We start from the raw sequence: 19,882 nt of genomic DNA on the forward strand, positions 1-19,882 counted from the left end.
TAATTTCCCTGACTAATGAAGGCTAACACACCAGGCACTCTTCCCCATCCCATCAGCCTGTCAACCTATCAACCTGTATAACCTGAATATACCATCCTATCGATCCTATTAACCTGTATAACAGCTTTGAGGGATCTATAGGTGTTGTCCCCAAAATCCCTCTGTTCCTCCACACTGTAGGAATCCTGGGTACTCTGCCTTCAAGTCCAGCTTTTTAAAGTGAATAACTACACACCTTTCCAGATGGAGAAGCTGCTTCTCTTTTCCCCATGATACTCAATACCATTCAGCCCACTGAGTCTCCACTAATTACTAGATTAATTCTGTCTGTCCCATTCCCGTAGGTCTTTCCCTGTGATCTGTTCTGAACTTGCCCGACACTCACCTGCACTGAGGTATAATTTACATTGGCCATGTTCTTTGCGCCCTCTTCTTTGTGGTGGCGTGTTGGAGAGGCAGCATTAAGAAGAGGGACGCCTCACGTCTTAATAAGCTGGTAAGGAAGGCGGGCTCTGTCGTGGGCAAAGTACTGGAGAGTATAACATCGGTAGCTGAGCGAAGGGCGCTGAGTAGGCTACGGTCAATTATGACCATCCAGAGACAGAGAAGCAGTTTCAGCGACAGGTTGCTATCGATGCAATGCTCCTCAGACAGGATGAAGAGGTCAATACTCCCCAATGCCATTAGGCTTTACAATTCAACCGCCAGGAGTAAGATATGTTAAAGTGCCGGGGTTGATTGTATTTAATGTATTTAAGTAAACTACTTAAGAACTTTTTAAAAGCTATTATTAATGCTTTTTGAGAGAGTGATTTAGATGCATATCATATTTTTACTGAGTTAAGTATTGTATGTAATTAGTTTTGCTACAACAAGTGTATGGGACATTGGAAAAAATGTTGAATTTCCCCATGGGGATGAATAAAGTATCTATCTATCTATCTATCTATCTATCTATGTTACCTGGGATGTGGGAGGATATGGTGCTCTCACAGGAAGCTGATGAGGTATCAGGGACAGCGTGCCAGTCCCAAACACAGATCATAGGAAGTGAGGACTGGATTCAGGTCATCGAACTTGTGAGATGACAACTCTAAAGCCTCACGCTTTTTTAAAAATCTTTAACTCATCTGTTTTGGTAAAGGACAAACGTGTATCACAGAAATATTGGCTTCAGCAGCGCTCTAGCTATTGATTTGGCCTATAGTGTTTCTGCTGGATCATTGGAAGTGGTACCAAATCAAAGCTGAGTCTCTGGATTTTCCCTGTAAACCTTTACCTTCCCTTCAAGTTTGAACTTTGTATCAGTGTTTGATTATTGGTACTGACGCTTTGGCAAAGGGCCAGTTTCTATGTGGTATCCCTCTAGAACTCTGAGTCCTGAGTTCAGTTGTCCTTTGAAAATTCCTGTGGGATGTGCTTTCACCACTCTTTCAGGACATGTGCTCCTAATCATGAGAGCTGACTGGGTGGAGAAATGTTATCTCTTTTCCTTCATCTCTCTTCAGATAATTTTGTTTGTAGATCAGTGATGTTTGCTACCTGCTATACTTAATAATTTCTCCCCATTGGCTGTATCTAGATTTCTAAAATTTAAGCGTAACTTATCATCCACATCCATGTTCCATTGCTCTTATAGCCTATCTGAAACAATTCATTTATTTTACATGACCCCTCCATGCTGATGTGCATCACTTCATACTTTGCATTACCAAACTCTGAGGTGCGTCTGCCCATTTCAATAAACTCCGTCTGCAATCCTAAATTTGTAGGCTCCTAAAGTTGGGGCTGATGGAGAACCGCTGCTCTGTCCACCACAAAAGGCAGGATTTCAGGCGGCCACCCATTTAATTCCATTTCCCATGCCCATTCTGATATGTCAGTTCATGGCCTCCTCTACTGCCACAATGAAACCACCCTCAGGTGGCCTCCAACCTAATGTCATGAACATTGAATTCTCTAACTTCACCCCTCCCTCTTTCTTTCATTCCCTTTTCTGGCTTCCCTCTTACCCCTTCTCTTCTCACCAGCCTATCACCTCCTGCTAGTTCACTCCTCCTTCCATTTTTGCCCTGGTCCACTCAGCTCCCCTACTGGATTCCTTCTGCAGGCTTTATCTTTTCCACCTACCTATTCCTGGCTTCTCACTCCACTTTTTTTTTCTGGCTTCACCCCCATTCCTTTCCAGTCTTGGTGAAGGCCTCGGCCGAAAATGCCTGCTGTTTATTCCTCTCCATAGATGCTGCCTGACTTGTTAAATTCCTCCAGCATTTTATGTGTGTTGCTCTGCATTTCCATCATATGCAGAACCACTTGTGGTTAAATTTGTTGGCCATCTTTCACACTAGAGATCACATTGCCATATTTCGCATTGTCTGCTAGTTTCAAATATGTCAAATGCAAACCATTCACATAGCGCATGAGAAAAACAATCTCCCCACACAAATCCACAGTATAATTTCTATGATCAAGCTGTAACTCCTAAATTAGCACTCCCTCCCCCTGTCAATGCATGAAGAAGAAGAACAGTGAAACGTGTGAATGGTCGTGACCGTGAGTGCTTGGGCAACACTTTCCAAGAGTCAGCACTGGCTCAATAAACTTCAAGTGCTCTAAGACTTAGAAAGTAGATTTTCCTATACTGTAAATGACGGGGAGATGATCCTAGCAGGGAAAATAATCAGAGACACTACTGTGGTTTATTAATGGCTGGTCTTTAGAATTGACTTGTTGCCTTAGTTATGCTTCACTGAATATGAATAATTTGCTGGCAATGGCAACAGATGCATAATGATATTTTTGTATGATTGAGATACCAAAGGGCACCCTGCTTGTGGTTAAACAGTTCTGCTTGGACAGGGAAAGTGAATCATCCAGTTTATAAAACCAGAATATATTATTTCATCTGATTGTTCCAGTTGTTTTTTATTTACTTTACAGCTTCCCAACAACCATGTGATATGAGGAAAATGAAGTCACTTTTTTCTGTATTGTGTAATTGTATCAGTTGTAACCAAGCGAATTAGCCTTTTTTCCATAAAGATTGCCTGTTTACTCCTGTTATTATGCAGTGTCTCAGAAAACAGTAATTCTCTTTGCAACCACCCTGCAATTCATAAAGTTAGACTAAAAAGCCAAACAAGAGGAATCTTAGAGATTTTGTTAAGAGCAATGGGAAACCAATGGGATTTGGACTCATTGTCTGAAGAAGGGGCTTGGCCCGAAATGTCAAGTGTCGTCTCATTTCTACAGCATTTTGTATGTGTTGTTTTGGACCCAAAAAGCATCTTTAATTATTATGGCCACTTCCACTCAGTGGATCTGTTACCTGCTTAGAGGTGAAAAATACCGTAGATTCCGGACTACAGAGCGCACCTGATTAAAAGCCGCTGGCTCTAATTTTAGAAATAAAATCAATTTTTTACTTGTAAAGGCCGCACCGGATTTTAGGCCGCACCGGATTTTCGGCCGCAGGTGTCCCACGTTGTAATATGAGATATTTACACAGAAAGATATTACACATGAGGATTTTTTAACTTTTAATTAAATCCATATGGTAACAAAAACAAATACATATTGCAAATGCTTTTTTTCGAACCGTGCCCGTAACGCGGCTACTTTTAAATATACGTTGCGTATACTTCTTTACTGAACAACATTCCAATATCTCCTAACGACTGGTAAAAAATATATATACTGCAGCCTACCAGGAAAAGTTATTGATCGCCTTTAACTTAAAAGCAGCGTTTTGGCTCCGCCGCTCCCCCCCTCCTTTCCGTTTATCGCAAACTGGTATCCCACAAGACGAGGCGAAACCGGGTGTGACGTCATAGCATCCCGCGATGTAGTACAGAAAACAAATATAGTTAAAACTCTTCTAACTTTAACTAGAAAATGAATTACTAAGCGAAAATATTATAAACTAAATAACTGCCATAAAGGCAGCACAATGCTTTTCTTCGAGTGTTTTCCATGTTGATGAGGGTGAGTACAAATGACTGATTTACAATAATTTAATTGTGAAAGTGCACTTGATTTATCGTACAATTTCATTGGACCTCTGTGAACTACTCATCAATTTTATTGGTCTACTGTTACGAGGCAAAATGTTTACGAGGCGGCATGAAAAAAAATAATGCATTAGCCGCTCCGTATTAAAGGCCGCAAAGTTCAAAGCAGTTCAAAATGTGGGAAAAAAGTAGCGGCTTAAAATCCGGAATCTACGGTAGATCAAACAAGCTAAAGTCAACTTACAGTGAAACCCCATACTGGTCGAAACAGAGAACAGTACAGTATAGTACAAGAACAGACCTATCGGCCCACAATCTTGTGCTGAACCAATTGAATTAGTAATCAAATGGACAACTAAACTAATCACTTCTGGCTACAGGATGTCAATTTCCTTCCATTACCTTCTTATTCACGTGCCTATCTACAAATCTCTTAAAATTCCCCAATGCGTCATCACCCCAGGCAGCATATGCCAGTCACCTACCACTCTCTGTGTAAATAAACTTGCCCTTCACATCTCCTTTGAGCTTACTGCCCCTCACCTTAAATGCATGCCCTCTGTTATTAAACATTTCAACCCTGGGGAAAAGATATTGTTTCTCTATCTATGCTCTCATAATCTTTTCAATCTCTTTCAGATCTCCACTCAGCCTCCACCAGTCCAAATAAATCAACTCAAGTTTGTCTTCATCAATTATCTGTTTGTGTTAAACTTTGTGGCTAGCAGTATTGACATGTGGCGCTGTTTTCCCCAGGGCTGTATATAATAGATTTATGTTTCCAGGAACAGAATATGTTGGCTTTCTTGTTTCCTGACTCGAACCTATCTTCCTTCCCAAAGCATCAACTGGTTGATCCTCCACCTCTCAAACTTTTAAAACATTAGAACATTAGAAAGTTTTTGACATAAATGGGCCATTTGGCCCAACAAAGCCTGCCAAATTCCTATTCACATATTGTGTTGAAATAACTATTGAGTTTAGATTTGAAAGTCTCTAAGGTTCTATTCTCAACTACATGACTAGGTAGTTTGTTCCATGTGTTCACAACTCGCTGTGTAAAGAAATGCTTCCTGATGTTAGTCTGAAATCTCCCTTTAACCAGTCTCCACCTATGGCTCCGTGTCCACATTGATGGATTAATTCTGAAGTAGCATTTATCTTAATTATACCCTTAATGATTTTGAACCTTTCTATCATGTCTCCTTTCATTCTCCAGCTACTCAGGCTAAAAGGTTTAATTCTTTCAATCTTTCTTTATAGCTGATACCCTGCAAACCTAGAATGAGTCTAGTCGCCCTTCTCTGGACTCTCTCCAGTGCCGTCAAATCCCACACACAAAATGGAGACCAAAATTGTACACAGTACTCAAGGTGTGGTCTCACAAACACATCATGCAGCTTAAGAAGTTCTCTTGACTAGAACTGCACTGTGCATTATATAGCCCAACGTTCTATTAGCCTTCCTAATCACTTCTGTGCATTGTCCAGATGTTGATAGTGATGAGTCTATCAGGATGCCCAAATCTTTCTCATACAGTGCACTTTTTAACTCAAGACCCCCCATTGTATATTTATATCTAATACTTCTACGTCCTACATATAATACTTTACATTTAGTTGCATTACATTTCATTTGCCATTTATCTGCCCACATCTGGATTTTGTTCAGATCTAACTGTACTGATTCTGCTGTCTAAATGTTATCAGTCAGTCCCCCTAATTCTATGTCATCAGCAAACTTTATTAGTTTATTTGTTATGTGTTTATCCAAATCATTAATGTAAATTAGAAGCAGCAGTAGTCCCAAAGCTGATCCCTGCGGAACCCCACTTTAACATCTTCTAGGTGTGAAAATGATTTTCTCATCATAATTCGTTTCCTGTTTTTGAGCCAACTCTTTCCATTCGCACATCTTACCCTGAATGCCTACCTCCTGTAAATTGATTATTAACCTCTCATGGGTACCTTGTCAATAGCCATCTGAAAGATCAAGTTGATGATATCAACCACACTATTGTTATCATAATTTTTTGTTGCTTCTTCATAGGGCTCCACCATATTAGTAAAACATGATTTCCCCTTTCTGAACCCATGCTGGCTTTCTGCCAGTATGCCTGTTCTTATCAGCTGCCTGTTCATCTCATTCTTTATTATTGTTTTCACTATCTTCCTTGCAATACATGTTAAGCTTACTGGTCTATAGTTACCAGGGTCAGTGTGGTCACCCTTCTTATATACTGGGACAACATTAGCCCATTTCCAGTCTTAGGGATTTCACCAGTCTTCAGTGACTTTTGAAGAATACATAGATAGATAGATAGATAGATAGATACTTTATTCATCCCCATGGGAAAATTCAACTTTTTTTCCAATGTCCCATACACTTGTTGTAGCAAAACTAATTATATACAATACTTAACTCAGTAAAAAATATGATATGCATCTAAATCACTATCTCAAAAAGCATTAATAATAGCTTTTAAAAAGTTCTTAAGTCCTGGCGGTAGAATTGTAAAGCCTAATGGCATTGGGGAGTATTGACCTCTTCATCCTGTCTGAGGAGCATTGCATCGATAGTAACCTGTCGCTGAAACTGCTTCTCTGTCTCTGGATGGTGCTATGTAGAGGATGTTCAGAGTTATCCATAATTGACCGTAGCCTACTCAGCGCCCTTCGCTCAGCTACCGATGTTAAACTCTCCAGTACTTTGCCCACAACAGAGCCCGCCTTCCTTACCAGCTTATTAAGACGTGAGGCGTCCCTCTTCTTAATGCTTCCTCCCCAACACGCCACCACAAAGAAGAGGGCGCTCTCCACAACTGACCTATAGAACATCTTCAGCATCTCACTACAGACATTGAATGACGCCAACCTTCTTAGGAAGTACAGTCGACTCTGTGCCTTCCTGCACAAGGCATCTGTGTTGGCAGTCCAGTCTAGCTTCTCGTCTAACTGTACTCCCAGATACTTGTAGGTCTTAACCTGCTCCACACATTCTCCATTAATGATCACTGGCTCCATATGAGGCCTAGATCTCCTAAAGTCCACCACCATCTCCTTGGTCTTGGTGATATTGAGACGCAGGTAGTTTGAGTTGCACCATATCACAAAGTCCTGTATTAGTTTCCTATACTCCTCCTCCTGTCCATTCCTGACACACCCCACTATGGCCGTGTCATCAGCGAACTTCTGCACATGGCAGGACTCCGAGTTATATTGGAAGTCTGATGTGTACAGGGTGAACAGGACCGGAGAGAGTACGGCTCCCTGCGGCGCTCCTGTGCTGCTGACCACCGTGTCAGACCTACAGTCTCCCAACCGCACATACTGAGGTCTATCTGTCAAGTAGTCCACTATCCAATCCACCATGTGAGAGTCTACTCCCATCTCCGTTAGTTTGTGCCTTAAGATCTTGGGCTGGATGGTGTTAAAGGCACTAGAGAAGTCAAGGAATGTAATCCTCACAGCACAACTGACCCCCTCTAGGTGAGAGAGTGATTTGTGCAGCAAATACGTGATAGCATCCTCCACTCCCACCTTCTCCTTATACACAAACTGAAGAGGATCCTGGGCGTGCCTGGTTTGTGGCCTCAGATTCTGTATTATCAGCCGCTCCATGGTCTTCATAATGTGCGACGTCAAGGCAACAGGTCTGAAGTCATTCAACTCCTTTGGTTGTGGTTTCTTCGGTACCGGGACAATACAGGATGTTTTCCACTGTCTGGGTACTCTTCTCTGCTCCAGGCTCATGTTGAAGATGCGCTGTAGTGGTTCTCCCAGCTCAGTCGCACAGGCCCTCAGTAATCGTGGGGAAACTCCATCCGGTCCAGCCGCCTTGCTGGTACAGATCTTCCTCAGTTTGTATATATAATCACAGACCTCGTTAGATACATTTGACAGACTTCACACAAAACAGGGACAGCCCTATGCCAAATAAGTAACCTCCATCTGTCTCACTGAAACTTTGCATCCCTGTTACCAGCCTCCACATAGTTCAGTTGTCCTCTTCCCCAAAAAGCTGCCTCACCAGTACTCACCATACAATCCTCCCACCCTCCCAAACCCCAGCCTCACCTGAGATTGGTACTGAAAAGGGCCATGGAAAAGAGGGCCTTTCACATTGCCAGGCTAACTGACACCGTGAGCATCAGCCATTGCTGAATATTGAAGTAGCAGGTCCATGGCCAAAATAGCCTTTGACGTTGATTCTATTTCATTGATTTATTTAGAGATACAGCACAGTAACACTTCCTTCTGGCCTAACAAGCCCATACTGCCCAATTACATCCCATATGACCAATTGACTGTATGCCTTCAGAATCTGTGAGGTGACTGGAGCACCCAGAAGAAACTCACATGGTCACAGGGAGAGAGTGTACAACCTCCCCAAAGTAGTGGGAATTGAACTTGGATCACTGTCGCTATCCATTAGGCTACCATGCTGCCCAAAACTGGATTAAGAAATGACCAGTGTAGTTCCATATCCTTCTCACCATCTCTACGTCTTTCACATACTTCCAATATCTTTTTTTCTGTGATGAGTTTCTTAAACGGAAATATTATTGTACTTTATATCCTCTTTTACTCTCTGACTTCATCCACTTCTTCATCCACTAATGATTTTCTAATTCAATCCTTTCTCAATGTTGCATGCACAATTACCTTCGTTCTAAATTACCCCCACACTTTCGAGACCATTTGCTGCCTCACGTGCTGCCCATTGAGGCTTGTGCATTCTCTCTGTGCCTCTGTACGTAGGTTTGTCCTGGTAGCTCCTGTTTCAACTCACATACAAAGATGTGCTGCATAGAGATGAGCTGGCCACTGTAAAAATGCTACTTGTGTGCAAGTGTACGGTGGGATCTGTGAGATTTGATGGGAACGTGAGGGGAATAAAAGAGAGTTAATGTAAGTAGGTACTTGATGGTCTGAATGCAGTTGGTGGATTGAAAGGCCTGCTTTTATGTTGCATGACTTATATGATACTCTATGAGAAAATGGAAACAAAATTATAATTCCATCTGCTTCCTACTCTGCTGCCTAAAGTAGTTCAAACCAGTTAGGCTCTTGAATTCCCTGTTGCATCAAATTCAAAGTGTCACCAGATAATTTGTATTGTACCCTACAATACTTAATTTATGCACCACTTTGTTTATCTGTGTGTAATTCATTTGTAACTTTTCTCTGTTATCGTATGTTATGGATGTGTTATGTGTACTACTGTGCTTTACACCCTTGACTGGAAAAACATTGTCCCATTGACAGTACACATGTATATAGTTAAATGACAATGAACTTGACTTTGTTAAATATATTCAAAGTGGGGTTAGATTACTTATTGGAACTAGACAAATCAAAGAATATGGCAAGGCAGCTAAAATAAGGAACGTAGACTACCTGCCGCGATTATACTGAATGATGGTATAGACTTGAAGGAATGTAGTACTGAAAATGACGTGAGTATCTCAAAATGGGAGAAAATAGATGGACCAGGCCATCTATTTTCTCCCATTTAGAGACACATGAATCATTATCAGTACTTCACAATTTCTGCCTTCAGTGCCCAGTAACAAACTGGTGTGTTTCTTCCTTCTGAGTGAAAGGTAGTTGACCTGGAACATTAACTCTATTTCTCTTCCCACTGATTCTGCTTGGCCTGCTGAACATTTCCTGGTTTTATTTAAAATTATTAAAGAACAAATTGTGGAATGTAAGTTAGTCTGTAGGCTTGGACTGTGGGAAGGTTTTTGAAAGGAAATGCATCCAAACAATATAGTCTTAGGGAGGATAATTGAGAGATGGAAAAATCCACTACTGTGAACACGGAATTACTGTTGTAATAGTTATTAATACAGTCCTGCCAATGTGAGTCCAGACTTTATAATGTTCCTCCAATTTTATATTGTCTCCATGGGTATAATGTAGTAATCAACAGACTACGTTTTCTGAAGTCAGCAATAGACAAGTAATAGTTAGCAAACTACACACGAAAGCAAAATAAATAAGACAGAAAGTCAAAATGAAACTGCAAGTGCTGCAAATATAAAAGTTAATAAAAACTTTTTGCTGGAAATACTCAGGAGGCGAAACAGCACCTGTGGGCAGAGAAACTTCAATCTGAAACGTTAACTCTGTTTTTCTTCCCACAGATGAGGCCTCACCCGCTGAGTGTTTCCGGCAATTTTGATTTTTAATGTAAGATCTCTGAGGATCTAACCTGGTCCCAACATATTGATGTAGTCATAAAGAAGGCAAGACAGCGGCTATACTTTAATAGGAGTTCAAAGAGATTTGGCACATCAACAAATACACTGAAAAACTTCTACAGTTGTACCGTGGAGAGCATTCTGACAGGCTGCATCACTGTCTGGTATGGAGGGGCTACTGCATAGGACTGAAAGAAGCTGCAGAAGATTGTAAATCTAGTCAGCTCCGTCTTGGGCACTAGCCTACAAAGTACCCAGGACATCTTTAGGAAACGGTGTCTCAGAAAGGCAGCGTCCATTATTAAGGACCTCCAGCACCCAGGGCATGCCCTTTTCTTTCTGTTACCATCAGGTAGGGGATACAGAAGCCTGAAGACACACACTCAGCGATTCAGGAACAGCTTCTTCCCTTCTGCTATCCAATTCCTAAATGGACATTGAAGCTTTGGACACTACCTCACTTTTTAAAATATACAGTATTTCTATTTTTGCACATTTAAAAAAATCTATTCAATATATGTAATTGATTTACTCGTTTATTTATTATTATGTTTTTATTTTATTTATTATTATTATTATTATTATTATTTTCTCTGCTAGTTTATGTATTGCATTGAACTGCTGCTGCTAAGTTAACAAATTTCATGTCACATGCCGGTGATAATAAACCTGATTCTGATTCTGAGATGCAGTAGACAGACAGACAAGCAGTGATGATTACACAGTCAGTAGATAATGTCAAACATAAGCAGGCAGGTGATGTATTGCAATTAAAACTTGCAAATTTGGCTTGAAGAATACTTGTAATTACATAGACCATAGAACAGTACAGGCATTTCGACCCAAACTTCTCACCTACTCCAATCTCAATTAAAGCTTCCCTCCCTCATTACTTTCCATTTATCATTCAACTATTTGCCTATGTCAGAGTCTACATATAGTAGGGTACGGTGGAAATTATTCAGTGTTAATTTAAATACGATGCAGCAGGAAGTTCAGAAGCCTAATGGCCTGGGGGAAGAAACTGTTTTTCATCCTGACCATTCTTGTTTTTATGAATTGTAGTCTCCTGCCTGTTGGTAGAAAGTCAAAGAGGATACTGGATGGATGGGTGGGATCCTTAATAATACTAAGAGCCTCGCGTACACAGCGCTCCCGATCGATGTCCCTGATGGATGGCAGGGACACTCCTCTGATCCTCTTGGCCATTCTCACAGTCCTTTGTAAGGACTTCAAGTTTGACGCTTGGCTGCTCCCAAACCAGATGTAGATGCACTCTCAATCGTGCTCCTGTAAAATTCAGTTAAAATGGGAGAAAGTTCCTCACTTGCCTCAATATCCACAGGAAGTGGAGGTGCTGCTGTGCTTTCTTATTCAGCAGGGTGATATAGAAGGACCAGATGAGGTCGTCTGCAATGTGAATCCCCATATCTTGGTGCAGTTAACATTGTCTACAGAGGAGCCATGTATACACAGAGAGAGATGGTTCATCTGCACCTTCCTAAAGTCCACAACCATTTCCTTGGTCTTCCCTACATTCAGATTTAGGTTGCTCTCACAGCAGTTTGCCAATGGCTCCACTTCCTCACCGCACTCCAACTCAGCATCGTTGTTGATGAAGCCAACCACTGTTGTGTCATCACAAACTTGATGATACGGTTTGAGCTGAATCCTGCGATGCAGTCGTGCACCGGCAATGTGAACAGTGGTGGGCTGAGCTCACGGCCCTGGGGAGTGCCAGTGCTCAGCATAAAGGGCTAGAGATATTGCTACCCACGCGGACTTTCTGTTAGGAAGTCCAGGATCCAGTTACAGGAGGAGGTATTGAGACCCAGCTAGGACAGTTTCTGAGGTATTGTTAGTCTCTCTAGATGGGACTGCAACGTGGAAGTGAAACTATACCAATGCAACTCCAGTTTATTTTCTACTGATCCCCTAACCTTGCTCTGATATAAATCAAGGATCAAGAATCAACTTTATTCACTAGATACATTCACCTGTATTGGGAATTTGCTTAGGCCTGTTGGTGCAACAACAACAAAAAATCCAACAATTATAAACATAAAAGTTTCTCAAATGCTGGAAATTACAAAGAATAATGAATGATATAAAAATAAAGTTAGAAGTATGGATATGGAGGTATTTACAATGTAAACAGCATTATGAAAACTGGTTTAAAGTGTTTACAGTACAGTGCAGTAACTGAGGTAACTGGGTGGGGGAGGTAACTAGAATGGTTGATCAGATTAGCTTCCTGGTGAAGTAACACTGAAGTTGGAATAAAGTTTTTATTTTAAAACATTAGAACTTTCCCGAAGGGTGCTTTTAGAACAGGCAGCTCGCTGAGTATCTGGGATGTTTTTTTTTCTGCCCGTCACTTTGTAAGCCCTGTAGTGATGATAGACAATGACCTTTTCTGTAATTTCTATACACGGTGAGAGGATGCTCACAACATACAGAAACTACAGCAGACTATCATAGCAAAGCCTCTCCATGACTGCTTGTTAATTACTCCACTGACACTTTACTTTCCCTCTAACCACACCTTTTCCAACCAACAGGCTGAGAATGACAAGCTGACCTGGCGGGATCGAGTTCTTGGCTACCTGGGGAACTTTGTCTCAATTCTGTTCATGGTAGGATCAGCGGCACTTTCTTTTTACAGTATCAGTCTGAAGCAACATTTTACTAAATGGAATTTGAGATTTGTGTTTTTAAAAAAATGTCGAAAATGAGAAGTGCCTCAAGCCGAGCAAGGGCTGTTGTTGGAGGTAACGCTGCCCAGAGTGAAGTTTGTGAAAGCCGATATTCCTGACTGCTTTTCTTTTATGTGCAGATCGGTCTGACATTTTCTGCTGTCTTTGGAGTCATTATATATCGAATCTCCATAGCCACAGCCATGGCCATAAGTGCAACGGAGGGCAGCAAGTCAAACATCCGGGTCACGGTGACTACAACTGCCGTCATCATTAACCTTTTGCTGATCCTTATCCTGGATGAGATTTACGGAGCTGTTGCTGAGTGGCTAACTAAAATGGGTATGCCCACTGACAAGGTCCATCCAGAAGGAGCCAAAGAATCAGTGAGGTGTCACTGAAACCTTCTGGGGTCATTCCTTCGTCCACATTGTTAAGATTGTAATGAGTGGGGTTAATGTTTCTAAAACAATAAAGGAAATTATTATGTCAGTTTTTAAAAAGTTTTTTTGTTCAGATGGGATAAAAACACATCTAGAGGATTATAGTTCTTTAAAGTTTATTTCTGGGACATTGACGCTATAGTCTGGAGGTTTACACACTGTTTATATTCTAGACTAGAGATCACTGTATTTTTATATGTTAAAGAATGAATGGTTTTTAAATATGAAGAGAATTGCACAGTGTGCAGCTTTGGTTGCCTTTTTATTGCTAAAATGTGGCCAACTTGGGAAGAGTGTAGAGCGGGTTAATAGGGCCAGAAGACCTGAGTTAAAGGGAGAAGATGGCCAGACTATGTAGATCTTCATTTTAGACATGAAAATAAAGCTCACTGTCCAGTGTACCTGTCCACGCAGATATGAAGCTTGCAGGACACTGAAACGAAGCAAAATATTCTTAGTGTCCGATTCAACATTTCTCCATTGGCCCACACCACTCAGCTTAGTTCAGTGGGCAGCTTTGCTTGCGTAACAACAATGGCTGCACTTTAGAGATAATTCCTCGTCATGAAGCACTTGGGCATAAACTATGAATATGACGTGGCTCTGCACAGATGCAGATTCTTCTTATAAAAAAGATTTGCCACCAGGTCACTGCTTTTGCAAGGTCCCAAACCAGCCTGTATCGAATGCTGTACCTTTAAAGGATAATTATCACTGTGAGGTGGGAGACAATCTGTAGCCATCATTCCTTCAGATACTGCATCAGAGTAATGAACTATTACAGACAAGCTCTGATCATTCTCTCTCCCATTGCTTAGAAATCCCAATGGTTTGGCATCTGATTCTATATTCCCTTTGACACATCGGGAGTTCTTGTTCCTGAACTCCCTTTAAACTTGGTGCTTCCTATTTCATGTGTTCCTTTTTAACATACCAGACCACTGGTTTCCACATTCCCTTTCAAACACTGGGGCATTGGATCCAGTAATCCTTTCAAACTCATCAGGGTCCTGTTTCCCAAGCTCATCTGGTTTTGATTCCCTCTCTCCATTTAAATTAACCAGGTTCACAGGGAGGTTTTCTCTGCTGCTGTGTTGTATTAAAAAAAACATGCATTAGAAATGTTGTTAAAGGAAAATAACATCAGATAGTCCAAAAAGTTACCAGTCCAGCTCCACTGGATTAGCAGAGCTTAATTGTGTGCACTTTAGATGTAATAATTTTGAGGGTTAACTGCAGCTTGAACAATGGTAGTACCTCCTTTACACTTCCTGAACAAGTTCCATGTGAATGTTTGTATTCAATGAAGGAGCAGACTGAATTTTCATTTAAGTCCTCATCTACAAGATGACACCTTTCGTTTTGCAACGCGCCATCAGCGTTCCACTCTAGTATAAGACTGCACATCTGTCCTCTAGTCTCTAGAGTAGGACCTGAAGCCCCAGATTTCTGTCTCTGAGGCAGATGGCTGTGCTGGAGTGTGCTCCATGACAGTGGCACTGTAGCATAGTGGTCAGCACAATACTTTGTGGTACAGCTGACTAGAGTTCATTTCCCAGTGCTGCCTATAAAGAGTTTGTTTGCTCTCCCAATGACCATGTGGGTTTCCTCCAGGTGCTCTGGTTTCTTCCCACAGTCCAAAGACCTACCAGTTGGTAGGTTTGTTGGTCATTGTAAATTGCCTCATGTTTTGACTAGAATTAAATTGGAGGATTGCTGGGTTGTATGGCTCGGAGGGCCAGAAGGGCTTATTCTGCGTAGTATCTCAATAGACTGAGATAATAATCTCAGCATAAAGTGGCTACTGGATTATGGCTTTGTGGATGGGAAAAGAATTAAACCAAATTAATGACCAAGTTTACTAAAACTCTGATAAATATCTGGTAATAACATGCTGTATGACTTGTTTGCTATTGAAATATACTTAACAGTCTAATGCATTGTATGTCAATGAACGGGATAAGCCCATAGAAACCCCGGCTCAGACTTGGCACAACTTCAAAGAGTCTTTCCCACTCTCATGACTCAACTTTCATGCAAAGTAGGAAGCCTTGTGAAGCATGATATTCAAATAGAGTTAAAAGATGAGTATTAATAGTTTTTAAACATTTTCTGATACTTATACCTCATCAAAACCTATTAAATATGCTTAGAGTTACCTGTTATCTGTTTGTTTTTTCAGAAGTCCCCAAAACAGAAAAGATCTTTGAAGAAAGATTGATTCTGAAAGCATTCCTGTTAAAATTTGTCAACTCTTATGCTCCTATTTTCTATGTGGCCTTTTTTAAAGGACGGTAAATTTCAATGATTTCATATTCTTTGAAAAGAATAAATAGTATAATCTTAAAAGAAGGTTGTTAATTTGGTGTTTCTGAGATTTATCTCAAACTTCCTGCACAATAAAGTTGATCAGGAAAACCACCAAGGACGTTCCAGGTAATAGTCTTAAAAGGAATGGAAAGCTGGCAATGGCTGTGCTTGTATTGATTGCCTGGACTCTAAGCTTATCGCCCATTCCAAATAATTGACTTATTTAACTTGGTACAGTTTCAACTGAACTGGCACTTTGTTCCTCAATTTAGATGTGATTGATCTGAGCAATAAGAAATTCTAAGGATTTTATGTTTTGAACCAAATTGTTGATATAAATTTCTCTCATGAGGAAGTGGTAATTGGCAGTGCTACCCAGGTCACCTTTACTTGATAGTTTTCCTGTTTAGGGATATCTTGCTGCTATATAAATACAAGCTTTTGTTGGTATGCATGCCACTTGAAGTCAATGGAATTGTATATGGAGTATAATTGGCTGCTGATATGATGGAAATTTGCTTTACATTACTGCATAAGATGAGTGTCTGCTGTATTTTATATTCTCAGAAGGAACACAAAAATAGCATCTTATTCATCCTCAGCTGTTAGTCTCACTGAGGAGTATCTGTGCATTAGAAAGTAATAGTACAGTATGCTGCTATTGTTGTGGACGGTCTAACCTTGGGGTGAAGCCACAATGTTATGATTTAACCGACCACCTGATGCACTTACTGCTTTTATTAAAATGAATATTAAATTTATATTAAAATATATAATTATATACATCATTTGTATTAAAGTGAATAAATTTATTAAAATGAATATTAAATTTATATTATAATATATAATTGTATATATGACATTTATATTAAAATGAATAAACAATGTGACAAGCACAGTTGTGTGTTGAAGTACATGTTAATAGTATATTTTCGTGGCAGGTTTGTTGGTCGACCTGGGAAATATGTTTATGTCTTTCACAACTATCGAATGGAAGAGGTAGGAGGACAAATTTTATGCATAGTGTTACAACATTGAATAATTCTATGGAATTTGTTATATAAAATTTAATGCTTTATATGCTCTAAGATAAAATACTTTCACTTTCCCTTCACTTCTAACCAGTGCGCCCCTGGAGGCTGTCTGATTGAGCTCTGTATCCAGCTCAGCATTATTATGCTCGGAAAGCAACTTATTCAAAACAATCTCTTCGAAATTGGAGTTCCGTACGTACCGTCACTGCTTCTGTTCGTTCTTCAACTGTTTTCTAACCAAAAGGATATTTCTTTACCTCATATTGCAACTTTATATTCTGTATGCAAGACAGCAAAGGAAGCCTTGGTGAGCTTGTCCAGTTGCTAGCTATATCGATAGACCTGAAATATCTCTTTGATATGTATGGGCATTAAATCAGGACAATAATATAGAGGGGAAAATTGGTCTCATATCCTTTCAAGAAGGAGCTAGGTAGGTATCTTATGGATAGGGGAATCAAGGGATATGGGGACAAGGCAGGAACCGGGTATTGATAGTAGTCGATCAGCCATGATCTCAAAATGGCGGTGCAGGCTCGAGGGGCCGAATGGTCTACTTCTGCACCTATTGTCTATTGTCTATTGTCTTTGGGATCTATCCTTTGACCAAGTTTCTACCTACAGTCATGATAGTATTGTCTTCTTCAGGGAGAACAAGATTAGACTTGATTTAAGTAATGTGTAGCAGAGTTGAGGACCCTGGTCAACACTCAGACATAAACAGTTGCAACCTGTGTTAAATACTGGTGGGAACTTGTTGGATTATATCTTGCCATATTTGGGAGGAACACTGAAATAAGCAGTAAGATTTGAAGCCAGACTAGATGTTTCTTCCAAGCTGAAAGATTAAGACTGCAACTACATGGCATTTTTTAATGTAATAAAATGCTTTTTATTTATTTATTTATTTGTTTATTTACTTCTTTATTTATTTATTCATCTATTTATCTATCCATCCATCCATCTATTTATAGCATAGAATAGGCCTTTCTGTCCTTTTGAGCCACTCTACCTAGCGATCCCCTGATTTAATCTGAGCCTAATCATGGGATAGGCCGGCTGGTGGCGTAGTGGCATCAGTGCCGGACTTCAGAGCAAAGTCTCCCGAGTTCGAATCCAGCCGGCTCCAAAAACCTGGAGAGGGATGGGCTCCGCCAGGTTTCAGACGCCCAAGACACACACTGTATGATGACCAATCACCAAAAAGATCGGTGCAAAAAGCTTGTCACGACGGCGCCCCAATGACTCCACCAGGAGTTAAGGGTGTACACACACACACACACACACACACACACACACACACACACTCACACACACACACACACACACACTCACACACACACACACACACACACACACTCACTCACACACACACACACACACACTCACACACACACACTCACACACACACACACACACACACACACTCACTCACACACACACACACACACACACACACACACACATTATGGGATACTTTACAATGACCAATTAATCTGTCAGCCTGTATGTCTTTGGACTGTGGGAGGAAACCGGAGCACCCAAAGGAAACCCACATAGTCACAGGGAGAATGTACAAACTTCTTACAGGCAACGGCAGGAATTGAACCCCTGTCGCAGGTACTGTACAGATTTGTGCTAACCACTATGCTACTGTGCTGCCCCACTTGTGTAATCATAGTGGTGAAGGATTCTGAGTGAAGGAGAATGGTTATTTGAGGGCAAAATCTCTGAGTATTTTCAATCCATCCATCCATCTGGGAGACTGGCAAACTGGGAGTTTTACATAGAATGTTCTATTCTAGGCGCCACAGGATGGAATCTTTTTGATTAAAGATAGTGCTGGAGCAGAAAGCTGGGCAAAATTAGAGGAGCCAAGCACCTTTCATTACTCAGGATGCTTGGGTTGCAGCCATCAGTACCACTGGCCATTTGGCAATGTTGCTAATTGTGCACTTGTTGATGATCTGCCAACTTCATCTGCTACAAGCTGTCAGTGGAAGAAATCCTCCAGCAGAATTCTGGGCTGTGAGCCGGTAACAGTGACGCATTTCCAAGTCAGGATGTTGCCTGAGTAAGAGGAGAAATTACTGGTGATGATGTTTCCAAGTTGCTACTCTCCTCGATCTGTTACAAGATAAGAGATTATATGCTTGGATGGTGTTGTCGAGCTTGAAAACAATTTGAAGGTGGAGGAAATGAATTTGGACTGGCTGACCACGCAAATAGGCTGTTGTCCTGGACCGTGTTTTGATCTTGAACAATGATGAGGTTGCAATCATGATGGAAACTATAAATATGAGAAAGATAAACATTATTTTATAATGAGTGACAGAAAGTTTTAAGGTTATTTATGCAGCTACACACAAAAGTTGATAGGATGTTTGCAAAATTGAATTAAATGGCAAATTAGTAGGTAAAAGGCCCACTGTGCTCAAGCATTTTATACTGCACACATGAAGGAATTTGACTCTAAAATGCTCTTTTAATTCCATTTTAATTTATAAATGTTTAGATTGCTATAATTTTAGAGTGGAGTTGACATTCTGCTGCACCAAATGCATGATCTTATCAAAGGTCATGTTTCCAATTTTGTGCCTCAGTTATGGAAATATTAATTTTGGCTTTTCCACAGGAGGATGAAAAAATTGTTCAGGAAACTAAAGGATGAAAGGACTGAAACCAACATATCGAGTAGCCCAGATGCTATTAGAGAACCACAGCAATGGCATCTGGATTATAATTTGGAGCATTTTACTGGCCTGACGCCAGAGTATATGGAGATGAGTGAGTTTTTTTATTGATTGTGAACCTTGCTTATATACCTTCAAATGGATTTACCAGTTTCGAAATGTGGTTGGAAAGTTTGTCTCATGAGATGAACGAAACATTGCAGAATAAGACAAATTTAATTATTAGATTAAAAAAACTCACAGCTTGTTCAGGCTTTTTGCATGATAAGATGGGGTTTCTTTAATTTTGCATGACAGTATACAATGAGAAGGAGTGATTTTTTTCCCACTGAATTCAGTGAAATAGAGCAACAACACTGTAAAGTTTGGGAAGCCATTGATAGCAAGGGTGTAAAACATGTTATGGAATAGACATCTAATAAGAAAGATCATCATCTTATTAGTCTCCTGTTCCATAACTTGATTTGAATTAAGAATTAGATTGTGGG

The 19,882-nt window shown here is 40.5% G+C and overlaps 1 protein-coding gene across 4 annotated transcripts in view; it reads left to right on the forward strand.

Moving 5' to 3' along the window:
- The window catches only part of LOC140738636 (anoctamin-2-like), a 134,193-nt gene that overhangs the window by 90,870 nt on the left and 23,441 nt on the right, over window positions 1–19,882 (forward strand). For all 4 annotated transcript variants that reach the window (XM_073066230.1, XM_073066232.1, XM_073066231.1 and 1 more), the window contains 6 exons: window positions 12,780–12,854; window positions 13,055–13,256; window positions 15,540–15,651; window positions 16,609–16,666; window positions 16,793–16,893; window positions 19,337–19,488. In XM_073066230.1, coding sequence (XP_072922331.1) covers window positions 12,780–12,854; window positions 13,055–13,256; window positions 15,540–15,651; window positions 16,609–16,666; window positions 16,793–16,893; window positions 19,337–19,488 — 700 coding nt within the window. The remainder of the gene's footprint in view (window positions 1–12,779; window positions 12,855–13,054; window positions 13,257–15,539; window positions 15,652–16,608; window positions 16,667–16,792; window positions 16,894–19,336; window positions 19,489–19,882) is intronic.

The sequence above is a fragment of the Hemitrygon akajei genome, chromosome 14, assembly GCF_048418815.1.
Source record: "Hemitrygon akajei chromosome 14, sHemAka1.3, whole genome shotgun sequence".
In the NCBI taxonomy this organism is placed as follows: Eukaryota; Metazoa; Chordata; class Chondrichthyes; order Myliobatiformes; family Dasyatidae; genus Hemitrygon; species Hemitrygon akajei.